The sequence below is a fragment of the Syngnathoides biaculeatus genome, chromosome 20 (genome assembly GCF_019802595.1).
Source record: "Syngnathoides biaculeatus isolate LvHL_M chromosome 20, ASM1980259v1, whole genome shotgun sequence".
NCBI classification, from domain to species: Eukaryota; Metazoa; Chordata; class Actinopteri; order Syngnathiformes; family Syngnathidae; genus Syngnathoides; species Syngnathoides biaculeatus.
The window spans coordinates 14228653-14249998 of NC_084659.1; the positions used below are offsets into that span (position 1 = coordinate 14228653).

The 21346-nt window shown below is 43.6% G+C and overlaps 1 protein-coding gene across 6 annotated transcripts in view; it reads left to right on the forward strand.

The window, feature by feature from the left end:
- The window catches only part of celsr1a (cadherin EGF LAG seven-pass G-type receptor 1a), a 59095-nt gene that overhangs the window by 6487 nt on the left and 31262 nt on the right, over positions 1-21346 (forward strand). For all 6 annotated transcript variants that reach the window (XM_061807934.1, XM_061807935.1, XM_061807936.1 and 3 more), the window contains exons 2-6: positions 16376-16731; positions 16872-17160; positions 17919-18141; positions 19236-19351; positions 20950-21038. In XM_061807934.1, the coding sequence (XP_061663918.1) occupies positions 16376-16731; positions 16872-17160; positions 17919-18141; positions 19236-19351; positions 20950-21038 (1073 nt within the window). The remainder of the gene's footprint in view (positions 1-16375; positions 16732-16871; positions 17161-17918; positions 18142-19235; positions 19352-20949; positions 21039-21346) is intronic.

The window sequence follows — 21346 nt, forward strand, 5'->3', positions numbered from 1 at the left end:
AGGGAATCCCATTCATCTTTCTTACATCACATAGACCATTCCCGTCCTCTCCCTTGGCCTCTTTCCTCTTTTCTCTACGTGTCTTTTGTCTTTCTGCGTGGTTGTCGCGGCTAATTCCATCCCAAGTGGCTGCAGAAGTTCATTGAGATTACCGTCCTAACAGTTGTCTGCGCTTACAAGCACACCAAGCTGGAACCGTAATATCCTCTCTCTTTAAAGTGAGTTAATTTTGTTGTCAAATGCACAAAAAACAGATAGTGGAGCGTTTGCCTTCAGGTGTTAGGTTTGAAGTGTAAATACCAGGTGACCGGGGCCGGTCACGCTTTGACTGCACTCATGTCCGAACACTCAATTACAGGCCAGAGATGCTTGCAAAGGCCAACCAGTTCCTCCTTTGGTCGACGATTGAAATTTAAACACCCCGGATTGGATGTCCAATAGATGTCCATTCATTTCCTGGGCAAGGGTCAAGTGGTCTGCAGGAAGTCGATGATGTGAGGAAGCTGGCGGAAAGTGAGGTGTTGTCTCGTCATGCCAGCGTGTTTGCAGTGGGGATTTCAAAGAGCGGCGTTGTTTGTTTGCAAACGTAAGGGCCTGAGGCCAAAGAGGGGGGGAAAGGTGAAGACAGGGGTCGGGGACCGGGGTGGGGGGGGGAGTATGATGGGTTTTCAGATGAAGGTTTTACCTTCCTGGGTCTTAAAAATAGACTATTGCTGGACTGGATCATCCTAGGACGCGTGGTCGTCTACTGTCTGTCTGTCTGTCAGGGTTATCTAAAGTGATATCCCCACTCATCCCTCAGCAGATTGTCGGGGTCGAGCGTCCCGTCATATCGTGAAACCAAAATTTGTCCTCACTCAAATGACGCGGTGCTCTTTTTTGTATTCACTCACTGTTGATTGGTGGGGGGGTTAAAAGGGCCCACAAGCGCCTCACGAGTGTGACATTACAAACGTTGTGTGATAAAACCGCTGTAGGTATGTTAAGTAATGGAAGGGGAACAGGAGGAGGGGTGGCTGACTGTATACAGTATGAATGATAGCAAGGCAATATTCTTGGGGTTTCTTATACATGATGAATTGATATCTCCTCAGTGGATATAGTTGCATGCTTTCACTTCCTTTGAACAAAATCCTTAAAGCCGGTTTTTGTCTTTTTTGTGATGCTCTTACCATTTTTTTCCTATTGGCATCCAAAAGAAACCATGACAAAAAAAATGTATGTGTAGAAGCTGTGACTACAGATACTGATTTAAACATTCATCTGTCAGCGGGCAGACTTTGCCCAGTGGTGATGAGGTTGTGTTCTGAAAGGGAGGAACACTCATGCAGACAAGTGTGAAAAACCTCACTCCTTGACCACTGTTTCCACGACAGCTTGTGGAACAATCACTGACTGCTTATAGGTTCAGAACTTATTTACAGTCTGTGTTGGCGCCGACGGTGTAGGCTCCTTGGCTGAAACATCACGTGGTTTGAACAAACTCGTAACCTGGCAGTTACTTCCAGTATTGTCCAAATGTATGCACACAATGCAACATCAGGCGTTTTGCACTACATAGTATTACGACATGGATAAAAGCCGACACTCTGCGATAGCTAAGTTTTTAATCGGAGTTCAAACCGTGATCCTCACGAGGTGTTGAATTTTGACTATCACCAGACGAGTTGGTGACAGTTGTGCAGCCTGTGAGGCAACACTTATGTTTCCTCTCAATGGACTTGCTGATGCTGCTTGTTGCCATTGTTGACTGTAATCCAGAAAGATTAGAAATCATATTTTGACGATCATAAAAATTTGCCATGTTTTTTAGCTAGAAAAATGTAGTGAAACAAACAGACGAGTGAAAATTGGATGGACGTAGACGTTCATATGAAAAATAGGGCTAAAAATTGACATAAACTCAACTGTTTGAATGCCAGGTTTTTGGGATATTTTAACAAAACGAAACCAAGATTAATCATTTCTAAACTTTTTCCCCATTGTTAATTGATGTATAATCCAGTCACTCACATTTGAAAAATGTACGGGTGTGGTCAATTATGATCGCAGATATAACGTTACGGGTGTGGGCCACCGGTCATGCCCACAGATAAAGTTGTGGGTGTGATTAGGGATGGAATCTCAAAATAACTATCTAAAAATAAAATAACATAAAATCTAAATAAATAAAATAACTTACCGGATTAATATAACATAACTGTAAATTAAACATAAAATAAACAAATGCATAACTAAAATAGAAAACAAAAATTTCAAACTCAGAAATGATCATTTCCAATTTCAACTGATATTACTAGAAGATGATATAAAATGGTGTTTAAAATTTTTCATCAATAAAAATTCTTGATCTGACAAACTTCATCTGAAGATAAGTTAAAGGCAATGGCCTGTCAAGGAATAAACACGAACGGTCTATACCGGGAATGTTTTGAAAATGCTGATAACATAATCGGCGTTAGTGGCAACAAGCTCGCGATACATTGGAACAAACATTCCTGTCGGCAATCGTGATGTATTGTTATAATCTAGCGTAATTTACGGTGGTATCTAATGTCAATCCATTGATGAAAGCTAGCAGTAGATGAACTATATCTTCCTCAAGCATGTAGAGGGGAAAAGTTTTCAACTTCAAGATAACGCGTACCACGGGGAAAATGACCGTTCGCATTTCGATATATGGACAGACTAGTCTAACGTTAGAACTTAGATCAGGTCAAAGTAAATCACAATCTCATACTTATTATAGTTAGATACTTAAACATTACCTGTGTTTTTTCCCAGAAATGTTTTCAGTGTAACTCAGGGGTGGCCAGATTTTTTTTTTCCCCCCCAAGATCTACTTTCCAAGCAGCCAGCCTCTCGCGATCGAACGGCGGGGCAGGGAGGGAGGGTGCACGCGTGCGCAACGCCGCAACTGCCGTAAGTAGGAGGCCGGCTTGCTAGAATGCGCCTTTATGTCGTCAAATCACAGTGACTGATAATCTGCTAAAAAAAGAGAGAAATAAAATAAAGTGATAATTTAAATGAGGATGTGGCTGTTTAAAATTCAAAATAATTTTAATGTGAGTCAGCACACACTTTGTCATTTAAAGTAACGCTGAATTTAAAATTAAGATGTTGGAGTGGACTTTTCCTTTTGTATACCATAAGGGTGTGTACAATTTTTTTCCTATATATATCCACTCTACACCGCATGGCGAATGTGTATGAGTGACATTTTTGGACAGATTACTCGCTTCAAACCTTTCCCCAACCCTTGCAGGTGTAATTTTTTTGCAGCTCGAAATGGAGCTCACTTTCAGTTGTATTAAGTTCGTCTTTGGACTACTTTGATCTGAAATATCTTTTTATTTGGGACGCAGTGACTCATGTGCATGCACTCTAGCTGTACATCAGATTATTATTTTATTTTTTTTGGCCCTGTCTACACCAGACAGCTGTCGGAGCGTCTTCGCCCTGCAGTGTTAAGGCCAAGTTTCACACAGGGATCCTTTTGCACCTTTTATCCGGCGCACAAAAAGCACCCAACCCCTGCATAAAATGTCTTCAGTTACAATTCTATCAAAGTAGATGCTTTATCCTCTCGCTTGGGCTTTTTCTTCATGTCACGTTAAAAAAAAAAAAAGTATAGAAATAGCATGAACTTGGATGCTGTAATTATTTGGTTGTTGCAATTCTCCCGAGATCTTTTGTCAAGGAGCCCAAGCAGTACCCACAATGCTTCTCTGTGTCTTGAAGTGAAATTTGAAAATGAGTTGCGTGCTGCTGTCTGCCATCCACATCTCTTTATCGAGTTATCGCCCCGTTCCTTCAACATAAATAGCTTTGCGCTGACTTTCAGCCTGTCATAAGCCCCGAGTCATTCCCTTCGTCGTGGTTAGAAGACGGCACAAATGCGAGAGTGATGAGCTCCCAGTTTGAATCGTTTGGTCGGCCCAGAGGTCACTTGAACAGAGAAAAACCGCCTGCGATGTTATCAGCTGAAGTAAGCGCAGGTTTTAACAGAAGCTGCTTTCAGTGGAATGATTCCTAAAATTATCAGCAAAGGGTCAATGTCAGGTTGTGGAGACAAAAAGGAATGAGCGGCTGATTGCATAAGACAAAATTTCAGTGATGAGACAAATGTTCAAATAACCACATTGAGAAATCTGCCAGTCTTTGATCACATTTTAAAGAGGAGAAGAACAACTTTTCAGTCTGGAACGACTGTACTCAAACAAACGGGATTCACATTTTTTCTGTGCAAGTTGTACTTTTGATCCTTGTTTTGAGTCAGCGGTCCGTGACCGGGTCCAAGGGGCTTCACATCCACTCGTGTCACCAACCTGGCAGCTTTACGTTGGAGGCGTGAAGTGATTGTCCCCAACGTGTCGAGAGTCACGCTTGTTGTAATGGCCTCGCAGGATCCCTTTTGACGGAGGCTCGGGAGCTGCTAGCGGCTCAGCTCGGCGCAACACAATATCAGAAGCGAGCTGTTGCGGTTTAGCCGCGGGGCAGTGATCACACAAATGCGTCTTCCCAGTCAGCCTTGTACTTTATGCCCATCCATTCCTAAACGCAGTCGTCACTCCTGCTTGTTTGGTCCATGAAGAGGAAGGAGGGCTGTAGGGCTGATGCATCGAAATGGTCTGTTATTACCAAAGTGATGACACGTTCTCTGGGCGCATACCTTTGACACTGCGTAACTGATACAGTCTCTTGTGTACTCTGTCTTCTTGCTGCAACCATTATGTGTACCTGATTCTGCACTGTGTTGTTCTAACTCGTCACTTAAAAAAAAATAATCGTACATTGAACACAGAGTACTAAGTCGATAGTAATAGCCTTTTGATGGGTGTCTTTCACGTTTATGAACAGTTATAGATTTACTGTGGTGGATTTGGTGCACGACTTACCAAGAATAAGTTATGCACATGTCATGGCCATGCCGGTCCTTGTCCTGGCTGTGCCGGACCCTGTCGCGGCACGCAGCGGCAGCAATCAGGCTGACACAAATAGGACTCCACGTACGGTCTGGCCTTTGCCAGATCATTGCCTCATGCCTCGTCCTCGCACTCTCCTGATTCTGTTCCTGCTCTCCCGTGTACCAACCTCTGCCTGCCTACTGACCTGCCTCTCACGCCTGACGACTTTGTTACTCCTGCTTCCGTGAACTGCCTGTTTGATCCCCGGCACTGGACTGGTATAAAAACGTTTCCTGAACCGCCTCTACGTCTGCCGAGTTGTGTATTTGGGTCCAACCCCGTGTTGTGGTCATGACAGGACAATATCGTTGACTATAGAAATTCTCATGTTTGGGGTTGTTGCTGGAGATGATGAACATGACGCGTTGAGAAAAACCTGGAAAAGTCAGACATTTCCATGCTCTTAAAAAGTGAAAAGTGCATTGGAACTTCACAAACTCAGTACAAATTCTAGAATTTGAAATCTGCTTATCTAAACCTAATGGTTCTTTTGTGGATCATATAACTTGTTCTTCACTCAAACTGATGTGTAGTTGTTTATGCATGGATAAAAAAAGATGACTTACTGTTTTGTTGTCTGGACTGCTTGCAAAAGAATTAGTATTCAGATACAAAACAAACACTGTCATAGCTTTTCAAGGTTTTCACCCATGTAGTTTGTTGACTTTTGGTCGCAAAGAACTACAGTGCTTAACTTTTGGGACATCTACCCCTTAATTCTTCTGCAATTCTGGATCTAACTAGAGATGGTAAATTAAAGGTCGAACATGCGACGGTGGCCAAATTCAAATTATACACCGTGCTGTAGATTTGCGCACGGCGGATCGAACCACACGCGTCGGGGACGCGGCGTCTTTATCCCCAACCTTCCACCGCAGGAATGCCAAGAAACCTCCTTGTAATTGAAGCGGCTATAAAACGTGCATGCATGCGCCGTCACGCTCGTGGACATTTGTGCGTGCGTGGACCAAGTGGGTAGAGATTTTGGAAAATGACGTGTGCCCCGTTGTCTTGCGTGAGTTGAGGTGTTAGCTTGCGCTCGGGAAGAGTTTCTCGTACTTCTGTGCAAGGGGTAGTTGTTTGGTCCTGAAGAGGACACTTTCTGGCTACTTGATGGTGGGATCGGTAATGTATTTCATGGCATCATAACTCCGTGATGAATAAATAACTGATAAAAGTTATGGCGTCAGAAGATAACGGTCAGTGTTCTTCTAGGTATCCAGTTGTCTCTTTTCTCAAGAGGATTCAGACATGTCACGACAGACTTGTTTTCATTTTTAAAAATATTTCTTCTTTTTTCTAATGGCTGGACTTCAGTTGTGGAGGACCATAAACATGTCTCGATGAGGGTCGTCTTTGAGGCGTGTACGTGCAGGTTTTTCAAGTCAAAGGATTTACCGTTCCTCCGTGCCAATAAATCCTCCTTGAAAGGACGGTAGAAGAAAGATTGACGTGACACCAATCACTTTGAGTGGGGAACACACCTGGAACCCAGTGCACGTGATGATTAGTTTTTAGATGGATTTGCATTTTTTGGTCTTTTTATGTTAAGTCCTGCCATCCAAGTTAAAACTTGCGATGCTGCAATCAGCCACGGCGTGTGGTGACAGTAATTACTACCCTAGACTGAGGAATGAGGATGCTACTCGCTAATTAGTTGTGACAAATTTCTGTTACAAGGATAATTGTAACCGTCGAGACTCCATGTGGTCCCGTCAAACTGTATTTTTATATGCTTGTGTTCAATGTTCATTTTCCCAAGTTGCTCTGTGTGGTCGTACAAAGTCAAATCCACTCCCAGCCGGAAACAAAGCTGTTCCGGTTGTTCAAGGTGCCGTTCCACTCCAGTCCTTTGGGTGGCAGTAATGCGCATCAACGGCAGTTAACAGAAAACTGAAGAAAATCTGTTCACGGAACACATTTCCGGACCGCTAAAATTTAGTAGATAATCCGCCCCCCAGATGGTTTAGTATTTAGTTCATCTACAGAAGTATTTGGACAGCAGCGATGGCTTTTTTTTAAGTAACTACCAATACGCTACATGACGTGTCGAATTTTCAGTTTCATTTTACAACTTTATACATTTATATTTTACAACATTTCGCCAAGAGACGGCATTGGACTAAGTAGTGCACCTTTCCCCGCCTCTCCCGACTCATTACCACGCCGCGTTCTCGCCAGCGCTTCCACAACGCTGACACTTGGGTGACCCTGATGGCCGGCGCATCTTTGACAAAAGTGTGAATGAGGGAGAGCAGGAGTGTGGTGATTTAAGGCGAGGAGAGAAGAAAAGGACGGAAAAGAAGTGGGGGATTCTATTTTTACCCTCACATTCCCTTGGACTTCAAAGAATCTCCCGGTGAGAAGGGAATTATTCCCCTCCATTCAAGCGTGGTACTCTCCTCTCCTCCATTTTACCTTTTTAACACCCCCATAACAACCGGACTTCCCTCCAAAGCCTTCAATGATGACGCATCGGTGGTACGACTTCAAGCAAATTGGCTCAGAGTTCGATTCCCGCGGCGACATCTGTGTTTGTGTCAAAATTCTTTGCTCCGAAACAGGGCTCTGCGATTAAATCAATAAATTAGATTTCCACTTGACCGGCTGCCCTGCTAACTTGCTTTAATGACTGAATGGGTGACAGTCTGACTCATTGTTTGGGCCGGCATTTGTGTGACTTGCCAGCTGGCTGGCTCCAAACCAAAACAGCTGACACCATGAGCTAAAACTATATCGCGTGTGAGAAGTTGTTCTGTTTGTGATGTGGGCATTTGAATTATCGAGTGTACTTGCCCAACTGTTCAGTGTTTCAGTAGTTTTTGCAGTTTTCCAATGAGGAGCTGAATGAAAAAAAATCACTCCTTATGGCTTTCTGTGATTCTTCCAGTCTCTCTGTACCACTCTGTTGCAACATGCTGTTGACAGCTCAGTGTCAACCTCCATCCAAGAACGTCCTGTTTGACGTCCTCGAGGTGCTGTTGAGCAGTTGTTGCTGTCATCTTGCGCTCATTCATGTCAAAATGCCTTCTTCTTTTTCTTCCGGCTTGTCCCGTTAGGGGTTGACACAGCGTGTCATCTTTTTCCATCTAAGTCTATCTCGTGTATCTTCCTCTTGACCACCCACTGTCCTCATGTCCTCCCTCACAACATCCATCAACCTTTTCTTTGGTCTTCCTCTCACTCTTTTGCTTGGCAGCTCCATCCTCAGCACCCTTCTACCAATATACTCACTCTCTCACCTCTGGACATGTCCAAACCATGGAAGTCTGCTCTCTCGAACCTTGTCTCCAAAACATCCAACTTCCGCTGCCCCTTTAATGAGCTCATTCCTAATCCTATCCAACCTGCTCACTTCGAGCAAGAACCTCAACATCTTCATATCTGCCACCTCAAATTCTGCTTCCTGTTGTCTCTTCAGTGCCACCGTCTCTACTGCGTACATCATGGCCGGCCTCACCACTGTTTTATAGACTTTGCCCTTCATCCTAGCAGAGACTCTTCTGGCACATAGAACACCAGACACCTTCCACCAACTGTTCCATCCCGCTTGGACCCGTTTCTTCACTTCCTTACCACACTCACCATTGCTCTGTATTGTTGACCCCAAGTATTTGAAGTCGTCCACCCTCGCCATCTCTTCTCCCTGGAGCTTCACTCCTCCTCCTCCTCCGCCCCTCTCATTCACGCACATATTCTCTGTTTTACTTTGGCTAATCTTCATTGTTCTCCGTTCCAGTGCGTTCCTCCATCTTTGTAATTGTTCCTCCGCCTGTTCCCTGCTTTCACTGCAGATCACAAAGTCATCACCTGTTTGAGTTCTGAATTTGAATGTCAAGTTCAGCTTGTTGCAACATATGCAGCAACAACAACAAGAAAAAAACTCTTTTTGGATTGGGATCCAGCCTCCCTGACTGGTGACTCACTGTCTCGTGGATTGCAAAGCGCTACACGCATTACAACTGTGACATGGCAGTTTTACAAGGCAAAATGGATTGGGCCCATCTTGTTCATCTCGATGAATCACGTCAAAGAGAACGCAATTCTGAAAATACACTTTTGTGACACTTGACGTTCACGTTTTGTCATGGCAACTGGATTTATCCAGAAGCTTCCATTTCACAAAAGGGGTTCTCGCTTCCTGATGTTGACAGCATTTCTGAAAGCGAGCCTCCAGACTTTAACTCTGACAGACGTTGAGGTACTAGGGCAGGGTGAGCAGACCAAATTAGGAACGAAGTGTACAATTATGAGTTTTTGTTGCCTTTTGGGGAAGTCGCTCTGTTTCTTTGTTTCCTGTCCTCGCTATTGATAATGAGAGAAGGAATGCCTGAAATGTTTGGGAGTATCAGTCACGTTCGTCACATTATTCCTGACTTACAGCTATTATGAATATTAGTATTATCTGTTTTCTGCTGTAATACTTTTCCTGGATTTGCGGGCATTGTTAGTTCAGTAGTATAATTTTGTCAGGATTTATTCCATATTTTGAAATCTAAACATTCAAAACAAATTTATAGGTTTTTTTTTAGAAGTAGTCACATCTAATTAATACATGTAAGATTACAAAATTAGGTGAAAAATATTCTCAAAATTATTTATTCTGTTCGTACGTTTTCCTTGTTATGCAGTTATTTTTAATACAGTGGGGTGTTTTTTTTGTTCCCAATCTTCTATAATTTTCGATAAAATACAAAAAAAATGTATACAAATATTTTTTTACGACCAGCGTGAATAGGCATTAGCTATTTTAAATTCAAAATATTTTCTGTTTCTTCTTGCAAAGCTTTAGATCGTATTAATGACGTAACTTTTAAGTACATTCTTTGCATTGGGATTGATGATTCACTTTTTTTCCACACTTTTTGTAAAGAAACTTGTCAGAACACTCCAAAGAATTCAACATTTTCTTTTTATGAAAAAAAAAATCCAACTACCTAATTTCCAGCCTATAAACCGCGACTTTTTTCACACGCTTTCAACCCTGCGGCTTATGCGGTGATGCAGCTAAAAAACGGTCGCAAGGGGGTACTCAAGCGGAAAAGGTAAGAGTGACACCGGTGGAATATATGTGCCGAGGAACTGACTTTTACCAGTATGATTTTTTTATTATTTCTTTTAAACCAGCCCTGTTAGCGTTGCGCTAGCCTGTTGCTGCTGTGTTACTGCCTCTCTGTAGGCCGGAAATTGTGGGAAATTGCAAAGTCAGAATGCATGACACAGTGTGACCTGACTTGGTGTCGACATGTTCAGTGTCTCCTCAACTTTGTGCAACCAAAAGAAGTTGAAGTTTCCCGACTTTCTATTTCACTACAATTGGACACAATTCTCCCGGTTTCCCAGGGTGACGACCCCCCGCCTATTCCTCCTCCTTCCCAAGGCTTTGTTAAAAGGGGCCAATGGCGTGCAGGATGGTAACCAGGCACCCTATTTATCAGTAACCCGCACCAACAATGAGTGTAACCAGACACCTCCTTGGAGAGAAGAAGAGGAAGGGACACTGAGCTGGAATGAAGGGTGGAGGTAGAAATTGAAAAACAAAGAAATGATTATGACGGTCCCGGTTTTTACTCATGACTCAGTCAAACATTTTAAGCGAGGGAATGGACAGGAAAAAAATCCAGGAGGCAAAGACCTGATCTAGTGTCAGTGAAATGGATCCTGGACCGCAGACCTGAGGCCACAGTTCAACCTGGGAGGGAACTTTAGCTCTTGGTTGCTGTCCCTCATACACACCAAAAGCAGTTTTTTTTCCCCATCTATTCGGAGCAGTTAGCGCATTTGTATTACAGAAGTGCGATCATATTTATTTGGTAATCAGCGTTGAGATTTAGTGACAGACTGCAGATCAGGCGGCATGGTCTTTACATTGCTTGCATGTGTTCTTGGTTCCAGTTGAGCAGTCACCCTCCTTCTCGGGGCAGGAAGGAGCGTTTGACTCTTCACCTCGCTATAATGTGGTGGGAAAAAGGACTTTTGAATGAGCTAATAATCCTATTCATCTGACCACCCACATGCACACACAGTGACTAAGCATATCTGTATTATAATAAAAAAAAAAAACACCTTCGTGGAAACAACTCAAATATTTTTACCTCATAGGTTTAATTAAAACATTTTTTGACTGTTATAATTGATCTGAAAGACCATTTTAAAAATGAAAAAAGACACATTTTCCAGTTGATTTAGTTGAATTTGTCATGCAATGAAGTGTAAATTAAATTTTTCCAGGAGGGAGAATGATTATCATAAATCAGAACAATAAAATGATTCTGAAAATTACTGTTGAAAAAATATCTACTAGACTAAATCATTTTTTGAAATAATCTTTCATAATATTTATACTATACTTTTTGTTTTTTTGTTTTATAGGACAGTGACATTCAATCTTTTGTGACAACACTGGATAAAGTGTAACATCTGCGAGTAAATTTGTGGATAAGTTTCACAATAGATTAAGAATATCAAAAAATAAGAGAAAAATGGAAATACTGTATACTGTATTTGCTATTGTTGGTCTCAGTCTTTCAGCAGTTATCTTTTATTTTCTGTAATGTATCTAGAATTCATTTGTTGCTTCTCATGAGATAAGGAACAGTGGATGTTTTGTTTTGTGCTGTACTAGGTGTCTGTTACAAGATAAAAGTTTCCATCTGGATTGTTCTGATCAAGCCAGAAGTATTCTTTCAAATGAAATGTGTTGGAAGTTCTCCCTGTAAATGTCTTGCGGAGAAGAATTTACTGGAGCTCTCTCTTGTGCTAAAACAAAAACTAAACTCAGTAAAAACTGTTAAATCTCTGCCTGAGGGGGAGATGCAGATTTTATTTCATACGCTTCTTCCCCCCTGCTGTAACATCAAGAGGTAAGAAGAGAGCAAGATGAAACCGGAAGAGTGTGGCCTTTGAGGGTTTATTAAGATGAAGACAACTTTGCTAGCGTGCTAGAGATAGCGTGCACTGCCGGTGGAACGATGCCTTCAAGGATTATTGCACTCATAGTGCTCGTTGGGCACAGTCGGAACAGTGGCTCCATTCTGCTGACATCGACATTCTAGCCGGGTCGGATCTCGGCCATGTTGCTCCTGAGCGCTCGGCTTTTAAGTGCGGCTCACCAAAAGCGCTTGTCTTGGACTTGTGAGAGGCCATTCAGCTTGGAGTCCAGATTGCGGAACCGGCAGGCCGCCGAATTCACGCGTGCGTCAAGTGAAAGGTTAAGGATTTGACTGGATGGTCCGGGCATGTCATTACCCGTGCAGATGGGTAGGTTTTATTTCAGAAGTTACTTCCACCAAACGGTCGTAGAACTAAGGTGGAAGTTTAAAATGGGGGATATTTGGAAACATCCCAAAATAATAGGATTTTTAAAGGGAATCAACTGGAGATTAGGGTAATCTAATAACAGGAAAAAATACACTATCCCCACCCACCTGTTCACCGCCATCACTTCTAACTGAGAACGGAAGCTTCTGTGTGGCTCACAGTTGGGGAAAATAAATGGACTTGGGTGTTCTGTTTTTGCCTCCTTGAAGAGTCGCAGGTGCTGATGGAGAAATTGGACTGCAGCATCTGATATATGGTCACACGCGAATGCATAAATTCTCGCATCGAAGTACGCAGGCACAGCCTCCAACTTGTTCTCCAGGACCGTTTTATTTTGCATTCTTGGATCTGGAGCGTTCACAGCGCGGGATCCCCCCCTCCCAGCAGCTACGCTCACACCTCAGCGGGTGTTGTCGACAGAGGTCGCGCAGCCGAGTGGTGGCTCAGCTCCAAAAACTGAAGATTTTTCACCCCGTTGAAGCGCTCCTGGCTGTGTGCTTTTTGAATTTGAATCGGCGCAGTGCAAAGTGTTTGCAGCTGGCCTCACGCGTCTACTTTGTCTTTCTTCTACGCCGCCGTGCATTCCTGCGGTTAATGATCCACTCTCAGTTGGGACATGGTAGTGTTTAGTCAATAACTATAGATTAGAGTGGCTTGTTATGTGGGTGCGAGCACCCCCAAGTTATCAGAGTCCAATACTGTAGATTGATTCCCCCACGACTCGTTTTTTTTTCCTGACGAGATTCATCGACAATTACAAATTCAGTCAGCAAAAAATGGGATTCAATACAGTGTGGTCAAGCAGCTTGCTGACTGCCATCATTAATAATTTGAAACGCCGACTTACCTTCAAATAGTGTGAATTATTTAATCTGTAGTGCCTTTTGGACTCACACTCTTACCCTCCAACTACTCAGATGCATTGATTCTAGATGCAGTGCATTTGACTGACACGCCCTTTTCAAAAATGTTGAAATATTGCTTACGAAATGTTACACTTCATCCCCAAAACTTTATTTAAAAAAAAACTAATCCACATTTCAAAGGGAAAATGCAAAACCAATGATGAATTTGTTCAAGTATAAATCACAAAACAATGAGAAGTGTTTTTGGCAGCGTTATTCATTATCATGATGTTTTAATCAGTAATGACAGTCAAATGTGTCTGTGTGTGCCATTCCTTTCCTGATTGGTCACGTCTCTCCTCTTCGGAAGTATCCTACCTGCGATTGGCTGGAAGCAGCTCTGGCTTCAGTTTGTTTTGATTCAAATGCTTCCAATAGACGCAAGGGGAGATAGTCCTCAGTGGCTTCAAGGCATTTAAACCACCTGAAACAGGAAGTTCCTGTTGCTTAGTTGATGTAAAACTTTTTAACTGTGCTGCAAAAAGAATTGCGCATAGATAATTTTTTTCTTCCAAATGCATTGACGTTAAAGCTGCCTGCTTTTAGAATCACAGGACCCCTCTTGTGGTTTTTAACATATTAGGCTCTTATTTACCATTGTCTTTCGGGGTGATAAATGTCAACATTAATAAAATGTGTGTGCGGAAAAGCGTGTGGAGGACAAGTGCGTCTCGGTGGTGGGCCGCCTGCAATCTGTCATATAGGCACCCGTTGGTTTTTTGTTTCTTGACAGGCCATCCTGCCCGCAAACTGAACAAACACTTTTGTGGGCAGCAGAGTATGTGTGTGTGCCGAAAGAGTGTAAAATGATATCCAGTAACGGCGCTGTTCTTTTAGTATACAGTACAGTGATCTTGCGTTCAGATCCACCCGAGATAGTTGAAAATGTGCGATAGAAGGGAGATGGGGGGGGTCGCTGTAAGGTATTATGTGTGGCAGGGATTTATTTTACTGTACGGAATGTGTACATGCAGAGTATGTGTGTACTGTTTGCCGGGGTGAGAATTTCCCGCGGATTCGTGGAATTCTGAGTTTTTTCAGCTGAAATTGTCATTTTTGGGAAACGTGTAAATCCATTAAGAAAATTTGGTCTTGACGCGGGGTGAGGCTGTGATCAAGACCGGCCGACAGCATCTATCGGCAACGCTCGTCGGAAAATGAGTCACAGCTATGATAGCGGAAAACGGCATTGCTATCTGTTTCCGTTAAATTAGGTGTTTATAATAACGACAACATTCCGATTTCCTGCAGTATTTTGGCGGCATTTCATCAGTATTTTCACTCGGATGTTAACATTTCATAGAGAAGTTTACTATGGGATAGATATAACTTATAGACATGCGTACGCATGTGTCATCGACCGGTTTGCACGTTTGCCAATGTGGCGAAAGTCGTGCAGCGAAAAGATGACGATTGTGCCAGTGACATTGATAAAAAACACGGGGTAAAAAAACTGTTTCAGATGGGCATGGGTTGAAAAAAGTGTAACCGTGCAAGATAGGAACGAAAACGGTATCATGTCGAACCGAATACATACAAATATGAGTGTATACAAAATGTAATACAAGTGTATTTACACTGTTAGAAGTAACCAGAGGTCACCATTTAACAATCTGTTTTATGAAAAAATTCACCCCCCTTTGAACCCCCCCACGAAGGCAGATATTTTCAGTGTTTTTCCACATTGGTCATTCTCATCCCTGTGTTTGTGTTTGCTTGTGTGGCGATGAGCTGCATCAAATTGAGAGGGGTTTCCAATTGTGTAGCTTAGTTGCCTTTTTTTTTAAAAAATGGCCTAAATGTTGTCTAGTTTAGGACTGGATGACTGCAGGTGTGCCTATTGTTGTGGCTCGTGAGCGCATCTGTAAGGGTTTTCCATCGGGTCAGCCAACGCCACACCCGTCAGTTCTACTGTTCAGCCCATCCTCTCTGCATGTGTGTGTGTGTTACGGCATGTTAGCAGATGGTGGGCTTTATAAATAGCACAGGTGCCCACCCACTACCAGCCCTCCAAAATTAGCCAAGAAGCGGCACTTTACACATTACATTGATTCACTTTTGTGTGAAAAATTTTAATTTTTTAGTTTTTTCAATCAGGAAGCTGGAACACGCATGTTAGGTTTAGTAAAGGCAAAATATTCCCCAATCGGTGTGAAATGGTTGGTTGTCTCCTGTGATTGGTTGGTGAGCAGTCCAGCGTGTACCTGGTCTTGAGCTTAAATGTTAGACATGATAGGCTGCAGCTCACCAGTGAAACCTAATAGGGAACAATGGTATAAAAAAAAATTGATGGCGATCCGCTTTGGGCAGCTTGGTTTGATACTTGTTGAGGATGAGGCATTTTTGGGCTTCTTTTGCACGAATGTTGTCATTTTCATTCTATTTGCGCTGATCCACTTTGCGTTCAGTGCTGAGACCCGTCCTCGCGATGCTATCGTTGCAGGCGCGTTTGAATTCTTGACCTCTCTGAGAGTGACAAGGCGCCTGTGACTGAACCTCCCCGTGACTCCATTACCCCCCGCCCTTATCGGCCGTACCGCCACCTGGCGCGCCAGCATGCACTTGACAGCTTCCAAATACATTACCGTGTTGACCAAAAAAAAAAAAATTCTCAATAACAAAGTGGAAAAGTGGAAAGCTGCTTTTGAAAACGTCCGCATATGTGTGGACATAACCTCAGTCGCCTCATCAGTACGATCCATTTCACGCCGCCCCCCCCCACCAGCTGTTGTCGGCTTTATGTCACCAAGACCTTGAGCAGCCTGGAAGCCTTTTGGTGACCCTCCATAGGCACCACAACATTACAGTCCCTAATTGGTATGCAACCACATGCAAGGGATCAAGTTACAGTACGCAGTTATTCCGTAGTACACGCACAAAGCTGATTTGGAAAGTATTGTTCCGTCAAAAATGCAGTCGAGAAAAACACAAATGGTGTCTGTAAGGTGATAGTTGTGAGGAAATGCACGCACCTGGCCATGAATGACAAAGGTGTGTTTTCTTGCTAGCTTGTTTTGCGTTTTATTGTGACACCTTTTATTATGTAACCTGGTTCAGATGTTTGTCAGTTCTGAAATATTTTTTCTCAAGTTTACTCATGACTGGTGAACAGCGAATATGAATACTGCATTTAAACATTTAGATGCATCTTTTGAGGAAACTATATATTTTTTTCTTCCCCAGATGGTGTCCACACAACCTCAGCCCTCTGCACACTTAGAGTCACCATCATCACCGACGACATGCTGACCAACAGCATCACGGTGCGCCTGGAGAACATGTCTCAGGAGCGCTTCCTGTCGCCACTGCTGGGGCTCTTCGTGGACGGCGTGGCGGCAGTGCTGTCCACCAGGCGCGACGCCGTCTTTGTGTTCAACATCCAAAACGACACGGACGTGCAGGGCTCCATCCTCAACGTGACCTTCTCGGCCATGCAACCCGGGGGAGGGCCCGGCAAAGGGACCTTCTTTCCTTCCGAGGAGCTGCAGGAGCAGATCTACCTGAACAGGACTCTGCTCAGGCTCATTTCGTTACAGGAGGTAATGCACATACGGGTGTTTCCACACAAAAACACTGAATACAACAACATATTCACTCTTTAATCCAATTTTGCACCAAAGAGTGTTTCCGAAAATTAAAAATAATATATTTTTACAACTGTAATTTCACATTTCTGCAGGTTTTGCCGTTCGACGACAACATCTGCCTCCGGGAGCCCTGCGAGAACTACATGAAGTGCGTGTCCGTGCTGAAGTTTGACAGCTCGCCCCCCTTCATCACGTCCAACACCGTCCTTTTCCGGCCCATACACCCCATCAACGGGCTGCGTTGCCGCTGCCCCGTCGGCTTCACGGGCGATTACTGCCAGACGGAGATCGACCTGTGCTACTCGGGGCCGTGCAAGAACAACGGCCGGTGTCTCAGCAGAGAAGGTGGCTACACCTGCGAGTGCCTGGAAGACTTCACCGGTGAGGAACTTTTCTGGAAGATTTCTCAGCGCTTCCCCCTTGTTCACCTGATACCAGAAAGTTTCATCTACTGTGTGTCTCTCTCTCTCTAATAGGCCAGAGCGAGACAGCCTTCATCGCCCCGTCCTCCCTTCTCTTCCTCCATTTTATCTGATCTAATTACCTCATTATACCTGTCTCTATCAGTCACTACCCTGCTCTCGCCTTCCCCTGCATTTCTGTACTCCCCCAAGCGTGTTTTGCGTTCCAAAAACCGAGTGCAGGTTGTCTTTTGGAGGTCACAGTTCAACACTCGGACCCATCACAGGCCCATAATTGGCCCGATGACAGTGTTCTCCTTAGGTTTCAGCATTACAGGGAAACGGATCCTTATAATTCACCCCGCGGCAAATGGGATTATGCCGCAGAGTGAAGGGTCATTACATGGTTCCAGGCTGTTGTGGAGCGAGTTGGGGTCCCAATCATGTCAGCACAAATAGTTCTACAGTCAAGAAAAAAATGTTGCCCATAAGTCATGGGATTTCTGTGAGGAAAGGTGAAACCTTGGATTTTTGGAAGATTCGTGGTAATTTCCCAATTTAGGATTGTCTGCTTTGTTGTCTTTGTAGGAAAATCAAACAAGACAAGACAAAACATGCCTTTAGCTACACCGTGCTGTGTCATCGAAAGTTATGATAGATGATTAGCGCTTCAGAGGACATTTCAAGGCAATTAAGGGCAAGATCGATTGGGACTGACTCCGTCTTCTTTGTCCGCAGGGGAACACTGTGAGGTGAACACCGCATTGGACAGCTGCGTACCGGGCGTGTGCAAGAACGGCGGTGAATGTGTGAACAGGCGCGCCGGCGGCTTCACGTGCCGATGTCGACCCGGCGAGTACGAGAAGCCTTTCTGCGAGATGACCACCCGCAGCTTTCCCGGACAGTCCTTCGTCACCTTCCGGGGTCTGCGGCAAAGGTTCCACTTTACCGTGTCGCTCATGTGAGTGGTTCTTTCTTCCTTTTGTTCATCACTTCCCTAGCTTTTTTTTTATCATATTCATGAGCCTTTTCAGTAGTTTTGGTTTCTTTAACCTGAAAGAATGTGTAAAATAAAACAAGTTATTAGCGACATCATGTAAAACTGGTTCATCTGGATCTGATCCGCACTGTGCATGGAGAAACTGCATTTAACATTGAAACTATACCTTTGTTAAATTGTATTTTATTTAAAATATCACAAGATGTTAAAAACAATTTAATCTGGAACTGAATTAGATCACGCACCAAATGAAATGCTCACCTGAATGATCGAAACCATAAAAGTGAACTCTGTTGATATCATAATAGAACATTCCAGCTTGTTTTGCTTCCTGCGTAAAGGTAGGAAAGTTTAGAGCAATAATGACGGGAGTCGATCAGTCGGACGACGGTGAGAAAAAAAGGTTTGCACTGCCCTCAAAACAGGAAAGTCTTTGTGATGAGTTTCCCTTATCAGCGTCTGGCTACAGCCCCGTCGACTTCCTGGCTCGCTGGCATCTGCCGGCTGACTCCCGTGCCCTCACCTTGCGTTCCCAAACCACTCACACGTGAACTTTGTTCGCTCGCAGCCAGGTTTGCCCCTTTTTCTACCCCGCAGTTGCACGTTGTCTAATGAAGAGGGTGACCCGCTTTCCTGTCCAAAGCCCGTACGCAACACATTTCCTGCTTTTCTCTCCCACAACGGTTTTTCTTCAAGAGCTCTCCCATCATGAGGATTCACACGGACAGAAGAATTGAGTTCCTAAATCGTATACAGATAATCGAGTAATCGTATACAGTATTACTCACTTCGTATACACTATTACTCACTATATCGTAGTCTGGAATGTGTCCCCCCACAAGAAACGGGGATTCACTGTAAATGCCATGTTGTCCCAATACTTTTGCATACATGCCATATCTTCAAGGTCGTTAGCTTTTTAGCAATATAGCAATGTGATTTTTACCCATCTCGGAATCTACAATTAAATTAACCTTGAAAAAATTGCTTGGGGGAAAAAAAAAACACTTTTTATGTTTTTTTTAAATTTTATGATAACATTTTTTTATGACCAGGTTTGTGACTCGAGAGAGAAACGGCCTGCTTCTCTACAACGGCCGATTCAATGAGAAACACGACTTCATCGCTTTGGAAATCATCGACGAGCAGATTCAACTCACCTTCTCTGGAGGTGAACCCCTTCACCCCACCCACACCCAGTTCTTGAACACACCTCCATACCTGAAATTTAACCTTCATTATTGCCCTTGTGTGTGCAGACATTTTTTTTTTAACAGTTTCCTCCTCCTGTTATCATTAAGCGGGCAACACCATGTCAAATAAACACTTGGGCCACAAGTGCGCATTCTTACGCTGATAACCGCTGATCCACAGTTCAAACGTTTTGTTTTCCGTTTCTCTCCACTTTCCCATGGCGCTGTAGTGGAGGGGGATCCAGTTCAATATGATTAGTTGGATCCTGTTTTGGGCCCACGGCCAAATCTGGAATCAGACTGTAAATGAATGAACTAATTATCAAATTAAATGTGGATTACGACCTAATGAGAGGCGGAAGAGGAAAATCTTTGCTTTGCTCCCACTACTCTTGTATTAACTCTGCACATGATGAATAGGGTACATGGGCACACAATCACCCCGTGATTACCTCCACGGGGGATGTTTAGCCACTTCATCTCTTTATTTATTTTTATTTTTGTACCATTTCCTGAATTTGATGCAAATTCACATTATCTGGTTGAAACTAATTTTGAAATTAATTACTACCGTAATTTCCGGCCTATCAGCCACGACTTTTTACATACGCTTTCAACCCTGCGGTTTATGCGGCGATGCAGCTAATTTGTGCATTTTTTTCTAACGGCTGCAAGGGGGCACTCGAGCGGAAAAGGTAAGAGTGAGACCGGTGGAATATATGTGCCGAGGAAGGGATGGTCCAGCCCTGTTAGCGCTGCGCTAGCGTGTTACTACCGTGTCTCGGTGATTTTTACCAGTATTTTTTTTTTTAACCGCCCCTTTTAGCGCGGCGCTGGCGTTAGCATTAGCGCAGCGGTGCAAGCTTTACCGTTAAACTCTCTTACACTGCCGCGGCCCATCTTTGTACCAAATGGTATTTCCTTTACAAATGTAATGGGTGAGGCTTATAAGCATGTGCGCCCTGTAGGTTGGGAATTACGGTACATATATAATACTTGGGTGAAAAACAATTTTTTTTTAGTTACGTGCATCAATTTTTTGTATCACTAGTCGTCATTAGGCCTATCCCTCCTATCTTTTTTTATGTAACAACGCATTATGAGAACTAATCCCCAAATCCCATTTAAAATACATGCTGTAATTAACTGCACTTGTGTATGCTCATTATATTTAGTTCCCTTGGCTCAAGATGAAAATGCGCCTCGATTGTTAGGCATTAAAATGCCAGCTTGGAGAGCTTTAATTATTTCGCAGGCAAGAAATGTTTGGCAGAGGTTTGCGCTCTTACTCTCAAAAGCAACACACATATACACAAAGTACGTACCGCTCTCGTCAATGTTATGGATTCCTCCCCTGGGCCGCTCCCGCCTTTGACAAACAAAGTCATTTATCAGGAAAGCCGAAGTCTTTGTGGCCGGCGCTAAGCTCAAGTGGAGACACTGACAACGATGATTTATGATCAACGGTGTGGTCGTGATGGGCGGGTTCGCATCAAGTTAGGACACATTTTTGAATTCAAAAAGTATAATCCACGTGGTTGCTTCATCTCGCATCTCTGGTCTCGTTGTCCTCCAGGTGAGACCAAGACCACCGTGACCCCCTTCGTCCCGGGCGGTGTCAGCGACGGCCAGTGGCATTCTGTGCAGCTCCATTACTACAACAAGGTAAGGAGCTGCCAATTCGTATCTCAAAGTGATGAGGACGTCATTTGAAATTTGTTCCCACGATGCTCTTCTTGCATTTTTTTTAATTCAGCACGATTTCCAGTGATTATATTCAAACGCGTCTCATGTATCAACTTAAGAGTTGTAATATTATATCGGAGGAGCTTTTTTACGTCAAGTCACGTCAAGTGTGATCTTCCCAACAATCTTCCAGCGCCCGTGGCTATTATTCTATTAAGTTTAAACGCATCCTGGGAATAAGGCCTCTAACTTCTGAGAATCAGAGGTAACATGGAGTCAACTGCTGT